Below are 17,232 nucleotides of genomic sequence, written 5' to 3'. Positions count from 1 at the left end.
CTTACATTAACTAAGATCATACATGCCAGTATCTTAGAAACCAACCATAAGGACTGGACATGGCAGGTTTGGTTTTGGCAGCATTTATTTTCATTTGTCTGAGAAGGCTGTGCACAAGGCTAATGCCCAGAGAGAGAGAGAGAGCTCCTCAGCCCAAGCTGCCTGTGTTATAAATGCTCAAATTCATCTACATCATTCACTGGCTTCACTTGGGTTAGGACTTTTACTATTAATGTGGGAGGGTTTATTATCTGTAAAGTGGAAAAAAATAGGGTATTCTCCATGAAGTACTGAGTGCAAAGCAAACTGGACCTACAGATTCCAAAACCCAAAACATGATAAACCACTACAGTGCAATCAGTCTTTCATACCTTATAAATGTTCTCTGTAAGAAAAACCATTAAGATGACTTATTTAAGAGGTTTTTAGTGAATGCCAAATAAAATGAATTAAAAAAAAAAACAAGGCTTACATAAAGAAGTCTCAAGTCCAAACCTCCACAGAGAGATCAGGAATCCAAATGTACAGAATAAAGGCAATGTAATTACAAAGTAAAATGATACCTAGATGAATTTCTTGCATATTATGTGGGTTTTCAGAATAAGTATTTTGCTTTACTTATCGTTAATATTACTTTATAAAGCATTAACAAGAAACATATTTTGAAGGGATTTTATATACTAAATTCTGAAGCTATAGCATATTTTATACACTAAATTTTTCAGTTACAGCCATATCTGTTTTCAAAGTCAATGTTCTATTCACATTGTGAACAGGTAAGGGGAAACACCACTCCAACACTTTCAGAAGTACAAGACAGAGACTATCATCTCAGGAATTACCTAGGAACTGATTTAGATATTTTATTCCATTCAAACACACATGCTTACACTCGTGATAATAAGGCCAGAGGGCAATAGTCTATCATTTTATAAGGCAGTACTAAGTATACTTAGCATTGTACATTATAGTGAAAACCATAAATGTGTAGGGTCCCTGGAGTGACTTATCAAGACAGTAAAATACACTTGAAAGCCCCTAAACTGATGAGTCTCTGCTCTGGCTTTTGTCCTTTCTCTTAGGAGACCCCTGCGTTTCAGGGTACTGTGAACATATTTATGCTGTGCCCTTCCCTCATCAATATGAACTTCTAAACAATAGCCATTTTGCTAAATGAATTGTCATTTAAAATAATTTTTTACAAAACCGACTGTTTCTAGGGGGTTCCTTCTGAGATGGTAGTGAACAGAAGAAATTTTAGAAAACATTCATAGTACATTTGGATGGTAAATAAAATATTGAGTGAAGTTCTAGGAAGGGAAGAGTTAACTAGGTGGGGGAAAAACCTGATGTTGTTGACATCACCTGAGCAAAACCAACACTTCACCTATTGGGAAGAGTTGCCTTCTTTGTGTTCATGTAAGGACACGGTGAACAAATTTAAAATGTAATTGTCCATTTTGGTGAACACCAACAGAACGAGGCAGTTCTTGACACACCCACCTTGAGCTTTTCCTCAAGTTGTCTGAAGTATGAGGTAGAGATAGAATAGTGGAGGCCAGGAACATGAGCTCTGACCTCGTGACTTCCTAAGGGTCCACCAGCCTGCTTCTACCTGACCTCAGATAGCTCATTCCCATTGGATGATCCAGTAAGACCTATCTTACAATGGATAGTGTCAGACACACAAGCTCACTTGATGTTACAGGTCAAAGGTTCTCTCGCCATTTCGGTTCAACAGCACATAAAGAACTGTCTTCCCAAATAGTGTTTTACTCCACCCCTACATATAGCATGGTCTTGCTTCAGAACTACCAAGGGCTCCCCTCTTCATCCCATGAGATCATGAAGAGCTCTACCAGCCACTCTGCTTCTCTTTGATGCTGTGTAGAGATTCAATATGCAGTCATTTGGCCTTTCCTTTAAGTGGGGTATCTTTGACTTACGAAGTATAAAAGCCCTGCATCTTTATAGGTACTGACTATTAACTTACCATCGTATTAAGGTTTTCAGTGTTCTGGGTACCATTTGCTCATTCCTCCCCATGCATCATCAATGTAATGGATTCACACTATCTTCAGAAAGATGCCTGGAAGTTGTTTCCCATTTCCTCTTCCCTGTTTTGGTCTTTATTTTGTTGATTCTATTTTAGAATCATATTTCATCATGTACTTGGAGTTTTGTAATGATTTATTATTTGAAACAAAGCATTCAGCTTTTGTTTTAACTTTATTCCTACCCCCACTTAAAGTATGCATTTAGTGCTTGGTAGTTTTTAATTGTCTCCATCCAGTTGTGAAAGTCCCCACATGACAGTCATTCTCTAAAAGATGCTGTGGGTTCTTACTCAGAACAACATGGAAATGCCAATCGATCAAGGAGTTAAACACTATGTATCTCAGCCCAGGCGAATCGTACAGAGTGTGTAAGAGAGCATGACCAATAAGATTTTGGCGAATGAGCAACTGAATCATCTATTTTATGCCACACAATTAATGTGTATTGTTGTAAACTAATTCCAAAACATTTTTAGTATCCTTGTTCTGAATAGTAGACTATATTTCTCTTTCAGTGTTTTGAATCTACCACTCTGGGGCATGGAGAGGTCTTTAAAAATATCTGAACTGAAAACTGCTTCATCAGATAAGAAATAACTATGTCTCAGGCTAAGAATATTAAGGAAATAATATCATTGCCAAATACTGAACTGTGCCATTTCAGGGCAGTCAAAGAAATTCTTAGTTGTGACTATCAGGAGTAATTCCACAAAGTTATTAGCAGGTAATTAGCGTGTACAGAGAAAAATAACTTATAGAACATTACTAATTATAATTAACAGTAGTGAGGGTGCTTTCAGGTTCGGCACCTTGTACTGTAGGGATTCCTCATGAGGGACTTCACCATAGAGCACGGAGTGGATTGGCTGACTTCTCCAACATCTTAGGGCTTGGAATGCTATTAAAAGTGATCTTACTGAATGTGAAATTATATTATAAGACATCATTTTTTGCAAGGAAGGAATCTATACTTAATTAAACAGGTAATTGGTTTCTGGACAGATAAAAATTAGTATTAAGTTTGACTAAGGTTAACAGTGAAGCTTAATAAAATTATAGGAATAATGAATTCTGTGACTGTAGATGGAGAAATTGATTTTCTGAAAATAGGAAGGGGGGTTATAATCTTAGGCAATATTCAAACTCAATTCTCAGATCTGGAATTCCTTTTCTTTAATTTTTAGAGTTCAGAATTACTGTTGTCTTCCAGCAGGACAGAAATCCCTCAAGAATCATAAAGCAGACTCATGACCAGCAACTTTTTCCCAACCAGTCCTGCCAGGCTCTGTTATGAGAACATGAATGGATTCCTGCATTAAAACTCCCTACTCGCCAGGGGCCAGGGCCATCCTGTACATGGTCTTTGGCTTTGGGGCTGTGCTGGCAGTGTGTGGGAACCTCCTGGTGGTGATTTCAGTTCTCCATTTCAAGCAGCTGCACTCTTCAGCCAATTTCCTCATCGCCTCTCTGGCCAGCGCTGACTTTTTGGTGGGTATCTCTGTGATGCCCTTCAGCATGGTCAGGTCCATCGAGAGCTGCTGGTACTTTGGAGACAAGTTTTGTAGCCTACACAGTTGCTGGGATGTGGCATTTTGTTACTCCTCTGTCCTCCAACCTGGTGCTTTCATCTCTCATCTCGTTGACGGTACATTGCTCTTACTGACCCTCTGGTCTATCCTACCAAGTTTACTATGTCTGTATCAGGAATTTGCATCAGCATCTCCTGGATTCTGCCCGTGGTGTACAGTGGTTCTGTGTTCTATACAGGCATCAGTGCTAAGGGGATGGAAAGTTTAGTGAGTGCTCTCAACTGTGTAGGAGGCTGCCAAATTGTTGTCAATCAAGACTGGGTTTTGATAAGTTTTCTTTTGTTCTTCATACCTACCCTTATTATGATCATTCTCTACAGCAAAATTTTTTGATAGCGAAACAGCAAGCTGTAAAAATTGAAACTACCATAGGTGGCAACAAAACAGAATCATCCTCAGAGACTTACAAAGCCAGAGTGGCCAAGAGAGAGAGGAAGGCTGCAAAGACCTTGGGGGTCACTGTGGTGGCATTTGTGATATCCTGGTTGCCATACACAACGGACACACTGATTGATGCTTTCATGGGTTTCATTACTCCTGCCTACATCTATGAAATTTGTTGCTGGGGAGCCTATTACAACTCAGCCTTGAATCCTTTGATTTATGCTTTCTTTTATCCTTGGTTTAGGAAAGCCATAAGGCTTATTTTAAGTGGAGAAATTTTAAAGGGACATTCATCAACCACAAGTTTGTTTTCAGAATGAACATTAATGCCAAATTCAGAAAATACTTTAAGGCACACAATTATGAAACAATGATGGAAGTTAAATGTAAGAAATAACTCTTTCAAAATTAGAGAAACAGAATTTTCAAAATTTAGTCAGAAGAAAAGTTATGGCAAAGTTAAACCATAAAACTGTCATAAAGATCATTATTATACTATGTGACAAACTAATACAAGACCCCTATATTCCACCAAGATCAATTTGTTTGAACATGCATTTGTGTCTTCAGTGCATTGAATTTTTGCTCTCATTTTGGGTGTGAAATCTCTTTTCAAGTGGTCTTTTTTTCTTTGTCTTTTGCAGTGCTGTATCAGGTTTCTATAATTGTTAGATCAAAATACCATAAACCAGCTGGCTTCAACACAGCAGTGCACCATATGTCTCAAAGCTGAGATTCAGAAAGTCCAAGGTCAAACTATGGCAGAATTGCTTTCTTCTGAAGGAGTCTGTCCACAGATAGCAGATGCCTCGTACTCTCGTCTGTGTCTTTGTCTCTTTTTATATGATCAGCAGATACATTAGATTAAGGTGTATCTTAAGTTGTCCATATTAAATGAATTGCCTCTTAAAGATGGAATACCAAAAGGTAGAACTTCATCATATGAATGAATCTGGCGTAACAAAGCAGGCATAAAAGATGCACCCACCCATGATGACACAGTACAAGGGTAATTTTCTAATTGCTCTCCTCGGACTATTCCTCCATCTTCTTCCAATGGTTTTCACCTCTCAGGATACAGAGCAGTGTGGAATCCTCCCTTGTCCAACAAAGGGCAGAATCTTTGAGCATTCACATTGTGGTAGGAGTGGTATTTTAGTTTTAAAGACAGACACTGCCCAGAAAGTGGGAAAACCTTTCACCAGAAGGAAAACTCAAGGAAGAGAAATATGCTATGGAAGCTGAATAGGGTGGGGTACTTCAGAGAAGGCGAGTAATTAGCCAAAGACAACAGACAGCGACGTAGAAAGGGATGAACTAGAATAAAGTACGGTGCATTGTATCTCCGTGGCCATATAATAAAATAGCAAACCTGCCATAATGAAACACATCACTCTGCATGTCAACTTAAAGTTTCCTAGTGAAACACTGCATCTATAATTTTATGCAGTTACTATTTGTCAATTAAAAATGAAAATATTTTCTAAAGAAATGCAAAACCTCTTTAAAAAAAAAAAAACGGAACCAGTGACTACAATCAACTTGAAGACTGTGAATGAAGTATCAATTATCACTGGAAAAATGCCATTTATACAACACATTTCACTTGAATTCATTCACAATTCTCTTCTGCATCTTTCTTCAATAGTTGTCCCACCTAAAAAGAATGCACAGAGCAGTTCTTTCTCACCCTTGTAAGGTAAAATCTAAGCAAATATCACAAATGTGTCAGTACTGATTTATTTCCATATCTAAGTTTATATATATTTTTTCACATATATTTATTTTCACATATTTGTACTAATACCTTATTGTACATAACCTAACCACTATATACCAAAATGCAAGTCGTGTACAGTAAGATATTAGTAACAATATGTGAAACTCAAAGTTATAATACTCTACGATAAAAGTTGTATGAATGTAGTCTCAAAATATCTTCCAATGATACCGCATTACCCACTCTTATTCATCTCTAATGTGAGACGGTGTGAAGTCAAGGGGATTACATAGGTGATTGACTAAGCACCTGCCAGTCATTGGGGACATGCCTTTGGTAGTTTGAAGGATGATGCACATTGTGCCTCTTTTCATTCTTCAAAATTTCAGAAGATGAAGCTGTGTTCTTACTCCAGATCTGGACAACCTCAGTGCATGACTTTTTTTTTATTATTCCATAATAAAACCTAGGACTTCTACTTAGTGGAAGCCATTTCTGGCTGCTCTGTGGCAAATCTGAATTGACAGCATTGCTATCTTTGTGCACGGAGAGCATTAACTAAGTGAGGGACACTGGTCTCAAGCACTGCTCTCCCACAGTGGTGAACACAGCCAAGACAGCTGCTGTATTGCGACGGGGCCAGGTCAGCTTTCAGTGTGCAGATACTGGAGAAAGGAGGACTACATTACTCAGAATCATGCTCAATTTTAAATTTGACTTATAACATCCGTTCTCTGTGATGCTCAGGTTGACCTTATTCTGAGGGATCTTTTCTACCCCAAAAACTGGTTACTTAGGGATGCTAAAGAGATTGGTTTAGTGGTGGTAAGTGGTTGGCATATAACCATAAGTACCCCTGGTTCAGAGCTCCCAGCAGCCATGGTAATAAGCAGGGCATGTCAGTGCACAGCAGAAATCTCAGTGCTGGGAAGTAGAGACTGGAGAATTCCAAGGATTTGTTGATTGATTAGACACTCTAGGAAGTTCACTGAGTTTCCAGTTTTCAAACAATAAGGTGATGAATGTAGAGAAAGCCATTCAGTCTTGACCTCTGTCTGACCTCTACACTTGCACGCAAGCTGTGTGGCTCCACACATATAAGTGCACACATATGCAACATATACACACAAATGGTGGCTATGATGGTAAAAAAAAATATTACAGGAGTGTGCCACCATTTCAGTTCTGGAATTCCCCATTTATCATTTGATGATGAAAACTAGTAGTGAATAACTGAACTAAAGAAAGCAAAATGAGAGGGAGTTTGCATAGGAAGGAACATTGGTCTTTGCGTCCCCATCCCCCACTCTGTCCTTCATTGTATGATGAGGTAGCTTCTTACCTTATTCAGCACATACTTAAGGGAGACCTGTAGGAGCATCCTCTTTAGGACCAAGATGACAGCAGGGTCTGATATTATCTAATATTACCACATGGTTTGAATATTGCTTTAGAAATGCTAGTTAATAAGGATGAAACCAAAGGAAAAACAGATATGGGAATTTGAAATTAGGGAATTAAGCTATCATTATTTTGAGATGTGATGGCTGAAAATCAATTTGTTTACATTTACTTCTTAGCATTGAGGTCTATTCCTATACTCCTATAAGTCTTTTCATGATGCTGGAGCAGACTACCGAAGCTCTCACACATAGAATTATTTGGTTTTCCTGAAATATGAAAATGCTTAGCCTTAGGTTATGTTACAGGGAACACTTTAAGTAATTTCCTTCCTACACTAGTTTAAAGTTCCACCCTTGGGGCATCTTGTTCCAGTGATGGTGGAAGACATTATGCAGACCAATATTTCAAATGAGAACACTGAGAAAATCTGGGGAAAGCATTTTTAAAAATCCCTTATTATCAGAATGAACTTTATACATGTATGGAATTGTCCAAGGACAAATTCAGTAAGCCCACAAACAAAATGCATCACAGGGGTGTAAAAGCAGTAGGAAATTATTCAAGTCTCACTGGGGGAAAAAGAAGTGAATTTAAAGTTTAGAATGACATTTTCTATCAACCCAATATTATCCAATTCCAGAAGAAATACTTGAAAGAAGGAAAATGAAGCACAATTCTGCCGGTCTTATCAGGCATGGAGAAAAGATTAGATTTTTTTTCATGTCCCAACCAGAAAGAGGAGCCCACCTCAAGCCTACAGCCAGTGTTTTTAGTAAAACATTGGAACACAAATGTTTCCTTAACAGGAGGGTTGCCTTTCCCATGAATTGTCTCAGCGTCTATAGTAGAGAGAAGGTGGAGAGAGACGGCTGGGTCTCTTAGTGACATGCCAGAAGTAAGTGCATCTGTTGGAAAAAGATCACATCCACCAGTCCCTTAAAGCATAAAAAAAGTTTCATAAGATAAGGTTCAACCTCAATAAAAATGAGGACCAAAATGATGTGAGACAATATTATGGAAATCAACAGATAGTATGGGTAATATAAAATGTATGGAAATTCATGTTATTCTTTTGCAATAACCAAGTTGAATCCCATTGATAGTTTTAATACAACTATGTTAAGAATATCCAATGAAATGATAATCAAATTTGGAAAGTTCAGAAAAGAATTATGTTTCTATTTTATTCTTATTTAAAATAGTTTCCCCTCCCTCTACTCCATCCAGTTCCTATCCACCCCCCTCCCATCCAGATCCACCCCCCTTTCTGTCTCTCATTAGAAAACAAATTGACATCTAAGGGTTAATACCAAAACAAAATAAATTATAAGACAAAACAACAAAAAAAATCAAATCAGAATAGCACAAAGCAAACAAAAGAAAAGAGCCCCGGAAAGACACAAGAAAGAGATGCAGATGTAGTGACCCGCTTGTTCTCACACTCTTCTTCTCTGGTCCATTTCTTTCTTTTTATTTGTTTTGTTCAATTCCAATGTGTTAGCTTTTGATTTATTATACTATATTATTATATTATATCACATTTTACTTTATTATTATTCCATAGAAGCCTGTTCGTATTATTATGAGAGACGGAGAAGGGGATGATCTGGATTGCAAGAAAAGATGGTGAGAAAGTAGTAGGAGTGGGGGGATGGGAAACCATGATCAGGATATAGTACATGAGAAAAAAATCTAGTTTCAAGAAAAGGAAAAAATTACATTCAAAGATAAACAAAAAATGGCATTTTACTAAAAGAACAAGCAAAAACCACATCTTAGTTGATGGGTAAAATAGAAATTGTGCCTATGTAAACCCTAGTGGCACTAGCAGTTGCTCAACTCACCAGTGGCCCTGCAAATCTCGTAAACTCCATACTCCTTTGGTCCTGTTACAAAACAAAGGTTTGTAAGATCTCCAGCTCTCTCTACACTATCACTCACCTGCTGTAGTCAGTCCGGGAAAGCTATTAAGATCGGGGCTGGAGAAGATGGCTCAGCAGTTATGAGCACTGGCGCTGCTTTTCCAGAGGACCCGGATTCAATGCCCAGCACCCACAGTGGCAGCTCACAACTGCTTGTAACTCCTCTTGCAGGGATCCCAACACCTTTTACTCAAACATACATGCAAGCAAAACACCAATGAACACAAAATACAAATAAATAAATTATAAAACTTAATGTGTGTTTCTTGTAGGACAACAGATAGATGGATTAAAAAAAAGATCGAGATATATGATCCATTCCCTCCCCAAACAGATGACTATGTTTTATACTAAAATTATCACCACTGTGAGCCTAGTATAAAAGAAGGCAGAGGCCAGGTGGTGTTGGCACACGCCTGTAATCCCAGCACTCAAGAGGCAGAGACAAGTGGATCTTTGTGAGTTTGAGACCAATCTGGTCTACAAAGCAAGTTCCAAGAAAGCCAGAGCTGTTACACAGAGAACCCTGCCAAAAAAAAAAAAAAAAAAAAAGCCACACAGGGTTTGGCAAACAAAGGTTTGGGGTCTCAGTAAGGGAGTAGAGACAGAAGTTTTCTGTTGAGATGCAGTTAATCTTACTTGCCCCAACCTTTGTTTAGTACAGGAGCCAGGGAAGAAACCTGAGAGTCATTCTCGTAGGTGTGGGAGACACTCTGGATTTTCTCTGTGCCACAGATATCTGAACTACATACCCACTGAAGCCCTAGACATAGGGATCATGGACTTGACTCTGAGCAGTCAGAGTGTTAACTGGTATCTGCAATGACTTCAGCACGGACAGAGGACTGTGAAGTGTGTGTTTCGAGAAGTCCTACCGGACACTGTTTCACCAGATGGGCAGACACAGGTGATTAACATATGAAAGCAAAAGGCAAAGAAATGAGCAAAGTTGGAAGAGCTGTTTAAAGTCACTAAATGCCACCAAAAGGACTGATACGCATGGTATATTTTTAATTCTCCTCATCAAACTATTTTGAACTTATCAACTCTAAAAGTTAATGCTTTCTCGGGGATAGGAAGATGACTGAGACAGGACATAGCTGTAAGAGCAGAAGTCTGGCTGGTCATGAACACTCAAAGAAGAGATCATGACCTCCATTGTCGGGAGTGTGTCTGTGCGCATGCGCGCGTGCGTGTGTGTGTGTGTGTGTGTGTGGTGTGTGTGTGTGTGTGTGTGTGGTGTAACCTTCCCCAGGAGAAATTCTCAGCATTCAGAGATAAAGAAAAAATTTCCTTAATTGTAGCTGTAGCTTCTAGCTATGGCTTAAAGAAGCCCAGCTTCTTCGATCAGAAATAATTTAACAGTAATGTAAGGTTAGACGTTACCCTAATCTGTGGCCATTTGGAGGTGTTTTTGTTGTTTTGTTTTTGTTTTTAATCCCTGCCCCCAGAGGGAGAGTTTTCCTGGAGCTAAGGAAGCTTTGTAGAGCTGGAACGTGCAGGTTTCTAGTAGAGAGCTTTATCTTTAGCAAACAGAACTTGCTTTCTAAGTGTCTAGTGGTGGTGGTTGCTTCTCAAGGGAAAAGGGGGCAGCTGTTAATCTTTCGTAATAAAGGGCAAGCAGGCTTACAGAAGCAGAAATTGCAATTCAGTTTTAGTTTTGGTTGCCACAGATGAGAGTGTTTCTAATTCTGTTTTTCTTATTCCTATGTAACTGAATATTTCCTAAGTTGTCAATCAGGTTTAATTAATGTTAAGGTTTGCTATTTTCCCTTCTCTCCTTCACCATCATGGCTAGAAAGGATGGTCTCCCAAGTTTGGGGTGGGCATAGCGGTTAGTCTGCTCCTTGGAGTTAGAGAATTGCACTCCAGAAATGAAGTCCAACCAGAAGCAACATGGGGTTTGCGAATGCCAGCCCGCAGGACTGTAGCCTAAACTACTGAAATGCATTTCTTGTACTCTGTGAAATGCAAGTCTACAAGCAGTTTAAATGAGCACAGAAAACGAGTTAGGATTACAGCAAGCCTGAGGTTCTGACGTTCAGTACAGGCCCGTTATCACTTACTGTGATTTTTTTCTTTTCTTCTCTATAGAAGATTTGTGTGGAAATCCAAACTGCTTGTCATGGTAAGCACATGTGTGCTCAGCCTCAATCCCTATGTATTTTTCTTGACTATGCTATGCCTACTGCAAATGAGGCCCCAAGCTACAGAATCTCAACAATGCATGTCAATCCTGAGGACACCTTGACATCGGGGGTCATCTCTCAAGACTTGGCCATATTCTGGATATCCATGCATGATATTTTAACTCCAGTTTTTTCCCTAAATGTAGGAAGCCTAACATCAAGGTGATCTGATGGGTAAACTTTTGCAGTACACATTGGGATAGAATGCGTTGCTTCATTATGTTGTCATTTTGCTGCATTTAATATTAATATCCACTCATCATCTTCTTTCTCTTAATTTGTCCAATGATAGTGTTTCATTCCAAACATCAGAAAGGAATGATAATGGATAGAATATCATTATAAAAACATTTGTAGGATTGCATTAATTTTTCTTGGAGAGGACATGAAGAAATGTCTACTTGTCTTTCATAGATCATCAGTAACAGAAAAAAAAGGTGATATCAACCACATCAAGCTTGGTGAACCAATGAGTTGGATTAAGGTTACTTATAGAAATAAGTGTAAGAAAATCTTCATAGAATCTGGACAAGTTGTAGGTTCCTCACCCCCAGCAGCCATTAACAGCTTATGTATTTAGAGAAGTGTGTGCAATGTGCTACTTTGTACTCTGCTCATTTGATGCCATATGAGACTTTGGATTACCACTTGATGAACTAATCATGATCAGCTTCTGTACTATGAACACCCCCTCCTCTCCTTGAGGGAATGCTAATGGGCCCAAGCTGTGAGGGTATAATGCAGGTAGTCATAGCTCTTCTGATTTCAAGAGAATTAAGGCCCTGCCATGCCAGAGGATAAGATTCCACACAAAGACGAAGGCAATCAACCAGTGAAAGCAGCAAGAATGACTTGTTTTGGTCTTCCAGAAAATGACCTGAGGCAAGAAACACAATGAAAGTTAAAAGAAGAGCCAGGTGGAGGTGGCACGTGCCTTTAATCCTAGCACTTGGGAGACAAAGGCTGGCAGATCTCTGTGAGTTCGAGGCCAGCCTGGTCTACAGAGCAAGTTCCAGGACAGCCACGGTTGAGAAACCCAATTCCCAGCAACCACATGGTGGCTCACAGCCATCTGTAATGGGGTCTGGTGCCCTCTTCTGGCCTACAGCAGACACACAGACAGAAGATTATATACATAATAAAAAATAAAATTTTTTTCAAAAGTGAAGCGAAACAGAAGCCCCATGTTTGTGTGAGTCCAGAACTGTCACACAACCGGGAGCGATGATTGCTAAGTGACTGGACACATGTGACCTTTGAGTTCAATCATGTCAATATTCATCTGTTATCCCTACCACTAAATAGCAAACTCTAGAAAAGCCATTTTAGTTACTTTACTTACAAAAATGGAAATTCTTAACAGAAATAAGTAATTTATTTATTTACTTAATTTTTAAACCACTGGTTTACTTACTTAATTTTTTAAACTACTTCACTATTGAATTAGCTTGAACACGGTATCCTTTGAAGAGCATACATGCATACCTTCAAAAGTCAAAGACTCATAGCCATACCTATTGTTAAAAGACCCAAAGGCATCTCTCCTCCCTCTGAATGCTCACACCTGATTCTCTCACCTCTGCTCACTAAATCCAACTATGCTTCATGCTCACTCATCCTGAATTCCTTCTTTGATAACGATGCCGTCTTACCCTGTGTGGACTTCTGTAACTGGGCCACTCCCAGGTACAACAAGCAGCCCTGGCTGCACTTGCGCTGCTGTCATGGGAAGCTCAGGCCAATGTGGCAGTAGCCCAAGTTCATGCAGGAGGGGAAAAAGTCGCATGAGTGTAGGGAGAGTTAGTCGGTGAGCTGAGAAGCCAGTGGGAGGAGCACCAGCTGGGGAGAAAGAACAGAGTTCCTCTTCTGGGGGAAACTGAGAAGTCTTGTGAGCACAGACCTTGGCAACAGTCCTGTCTGCTGGGTGGCAGAGGCAGAGGATTCACACGGCAGTATCCTACTAATAGCCAATGGGTGTGCGGGTTCTAACCACTTGTGTGTGGATTAAAGATGGACACCTCACAGTGGGAGACAGACAGGACAGACATTGGGCAGGAAGATTCTAGTGCCTACAGTTGCAAGTTCAGACAAGATGTGTTTGTAGCAAGAGGTTGAATATGAGAGAGACGGAATATGAAATATAGCAATCCTGACATCCTGTTTTTCAGAAACCCCAAGGAGGGTTTTGTGTGATGAAGCACCCTGACCTGACTCCCGACAGACTGTGAGGCTGGGAAGGATGCTGAGCAAACACCGTCATCGACCATTTCCCAGTGGCCCTCAGCATGAGGGGTACTGAAAACAAGAGCATGCAAATTCTCTCAATCCGCTGCAGATTTTTCTCTGCAGAATGATTAATAACCACCTTTTTCCTTGTGTGCAAATTGATCTTATAACCTCCTTATTTGTTTGTTTACTTTTTACTTACTTATCTGTGGGATGTGCAAATGGAAGTCAGGGGACCACCTTGCAGGAGTTGGTTTGGCTATTTGCTACTTCCGTTGTATGGGTCCCAGTGATGAAACTCATGTCATCAAGTTTAATGTTTGGTGTCTTTATCCTCTCCATCATCTCTCTGGCCTTCACAGTTTGTTTCTGTTCTTTTTTTCATAGTATATTGCTATAATTCTTTCAGTTTGCTACTAATAACTGAATTTCCTGATGAACCGAATTTATAAGTTATACTTCATCTCTGTCTCCAGATAGTTACACAGACTGGCAGAAAATAGATGAGAAAACTGTATAAATAGGGTCATGTGCCATCTATTATTTCAGTCATCCATCGATATCTTTATCTTGAGAGCAAAGACAAAAACTATGTAGATCTCATACAGAAGTGAATTACGCAGTGCTTAAGGTGACTACGCTTGGTATAGCTTGTTCATTGTGCCAAGCCTATGCGGTAGATGTTCTCCTTGCCAACTTTCTGGAAATCTTTGTAGTAATTATACGACCACCAAGGCCGAATCAGTGGTTCTATATTATTGTATGTGTTCCTAGATTCTTTCTCAAATACTGAGCACAAGAAATTTGCTTCAGTCCTCCAGTCTCCTGCTAGGGACAAACACTGAAGAAAGGGGGAAGAGATGTCACAGAGGAGCAAGAAGTAGACAGCCTCTTGCCTAGTGTCATCAAAACTTAGATAAGCCTATTATGAGCTGAATTGTGTCACCTAAAATATACAAGTTAAAGTGTTAATTCCAAACACTCCAGTAGTGAAGAAAGAAATGGTTAAATTATGTACTTAACATCCTGTCAAATCCAGTATGACAGATGTGCTTGCCAGAAGAAATGACAAGGCCATGGAGCCAGATGATGAACTTGTGGGAGGAGAATAGCCATCTCAAGAAAGTCTAACCCAGAATCTTGAAAGAATCAATGCTGACATTGATGATCTGTGACTTCCAGCCTCTAGAAACCATCTGCTCATGGATCATTATGGCACCATAGCCACTGATGCAAAATTTCAAAGAAAAGAATGACCATATGAGAATTGTGACAGTCCAGCACAAGCTAGAAGTCTTAGAACATTTCACATAAAAAAAATGATTTCCAAACTAACAACACAAGTGAATACTACAAAACGCGAATGAAGATGGCACATACCAAGCAGTCATCATTCATTATTTAATGCAATAAACATCTTCACAACAGTTTAATCTGCCCATGACTTCTTTCCCACACACTTGAATATATTGTTTCCCCAACTCAGAAATGATTTTCACATTAATAAGTAAGTATGAAATTCATTGTAAGAATTTTATCCGTATTACTAATTTGAAAATATTTTTTAACAACCTAGTGCTAATACTTATTCCGAAAACAAATTCATGGTAGATGAATGACTCTTAGAAACTCCCCACTATTAAAATGAGTTTTATGGCTTTCCTAAACCAAGGATAAAAGAAAGCATAAATCAAAGGATTCATGGCTGAGTTATAATAGGCACTCCAGCAACAAGTTCATAGATGTAGGCCGGAGTAATGAAAACCCATGAAATCATCAATCAGTGTGTCAATTGTGTATGGTAACCATGAGGACACAAATGCCACCACAGTGACCCCCAAGGTCTTTGCAGCCTTCCTCTCTCTCTTGGCCACTCTGGCTTTGTAAGTCTCTGAGGATGATTCTGTTTTGTTGCCACCTATGGTAGTTTCAATTTTTACAGCTTGCTGTTTCGCTATCAAAAAAATTTTGCTGTAGAGAATGATCATAACAAGGGTAGGTATGAAGAACAAAAGAAAGTCTATCAAAACCCAGTCTTGATTGACAACAATTTGGCAGCCTCCTACACAGTTGAGAGAACTCACTAAACTTTCCATCCCCTTAGCACTGATGCCTGTGTAGAACACAGCGCTGCTATACACCAGGGGCAGAATCCAAGAGATGCTGATGCAAATTCCTGATACAGACATAGTAAACTTGGTAGGATAGACCAGAGGGTCAGTGACAGCAATGTACCTGTCAACGGAGATGAAGCACAGGTGGAAGAGAGAAGAATAGCAAAATGCTGCATCCCAGCAACTGTGTAGGCTACAAAACTTGTCTCCAAAGTACCAGCAGCTCTCGAGTGGACCTGACCATGCTGAAGGGCATCACAGAGACGCCCACCAAAAAGTCAGCGCTGGCCAGAGATGCGATGAGGAAATTGGCTGCTGAAGATTGCAGCTGCTTGAAATGGAGAACTGAAATCAACCACCAGGAGGTTCCCACACACTGCCAGCACAGCCCAAAGCCAAAGACCATGTACAGGATGGCCCTGGCCCCTGGCGAGTAGTAGGGAGTTTTAATGCAGGATCCATTCATGTTCTCATAACAGAGCTGCAGGACTGGTTTGGGAAAAGTTGCTGGTCATGAGTCTGCTTTATGGTGCTTGAGGGATTTCTGTCCTGCTGGAAGACAACAGTAATTCTGAACTCTAAAAGTTAAAGAATGGGAACTCCTTATCTGAAAAATTATCTTCAAATATTACCCAGGATTGTATTTATTTTAAGTTTAATTTTTTTTAAAAAAATTTAAACTCATAAAATTGTTTTGATAATTTTGTTTAGTTTCATTCTTTAACTTCAGGTGTATTCTAATGCAAACCTTACTTTAGTCCAGGAATTATTACCTGAATAGTTGAAGAAAAGTAACCTCAATAAAATTTGAGTCTGAAGTTAAAAAAAAATATTAGAGTATTTGATCACTTGCTTTAAGTATTTTCTAGATCACATCCTTCTACATATAATGAAAAATTAAAGACATAAATTTCAGAAAATTATCTGAGTTCCTAATCACATAATAATTTATAATAATCTCTAAACTTCATTGCTAACCCACAGCAAAATGTCCTATGAATTGTCATCAATCCAGGAATCACATTAGATTAATAATTTGGAAACGTTTACTTAAATACCTGTTACAGCAGTGACACTCTTTTCTGCAAAGGAAAATCACACATATAAGTAAATATTAAAGAAGGGACCTTTTAATGAGTTTCTCCCTTTAGAGTTTTAGGCAGTCAGCCAACCCACTTCAACCACTATAAAGTCCTCTCAGCGGGTCCCCTGTGGCACGAGGTGTGAATCATAAAGGGAAACTTGCTTTGATAATTATAATCACTGAGTTCTCTGAAGTGTGCTCTCTGTGCTGTACCATTTGTAGAGATGATTCTCAGTTCTACCACCCAAGAATTTTTCTCAGTTCAACTTTGCCTTCTTCATTAATCTATCTTCAGGTTTTCTAAGGCCTAGGACAAAACTAAATGAACATAAGAAAGGCTGTTTACTTAAATAAGTGGGGGAGGGGCATATGAAGGCTTAAAGCATCAAGCTTTCACACTGTCTTATGTGGTCTCTCATGGAGTTTGATGTTTGCAATGCTTTACTTTATTTAGTGTCACTATTACTTTCAATTGCCGAGAACAAGCTTGCTGCCATGATCACACCACGGTGGTCATGGACTCTATCCCAAGACCAAAGAGAC

General features: G+C 39.3%; 1 protein-coding gene and 1 pseudogene across 1 annotated transcript; one reads left to right on the top strand and one right to left on the bottom strand.

Annotated features, from left to right (window-relative positions):
- The first annotated feature begins 3,263 nt into the window (after positions 1 to 3,263).
- On the top strand, positions 3,264 to 4,350 carry LOC119821083 (trace amine-associated receptor 8c-like). Its single transcript, XM_038339927.1, is given in 4 exon segments — positions 3,264 to 3,364; positions 3,366 to 3,677; positions 3,680 to 3,968; positions 3,971 to 4,350. Coding segments are annotated over 4 exon segments (1,041 nt in total). The 5' UTR covers positions 3,264 to 3,304.
- A 10,726-nt stretch (positions 4,351 to 15,076) lies between these two features.
- On the bottom strand, positions 15,077 to 16,120 carry LOC119821082 (annotated as a pseudogene).
- Positions 16,121 to 17,232: the final 1,112 nt, after the last annotated feature.

This window comes from Arvicola amphibius, chromosome 8 (genome assembly GCF_903992535.2).
Source record: "Arvicola amphibius chromosome 8, mArvAmp1.2, whole genome shotgun sequence".
Classification (NCBI taxonomy): domain Eukaryota; kingdom Metazoa; phylum Chordata; class Mammalia; order Rodentia; family Cricetidae; genus Arvicola; species Arvicola amphibius.
This window is presented reverse-complemented; position numbering and strand designations above follow the sequence as displayed.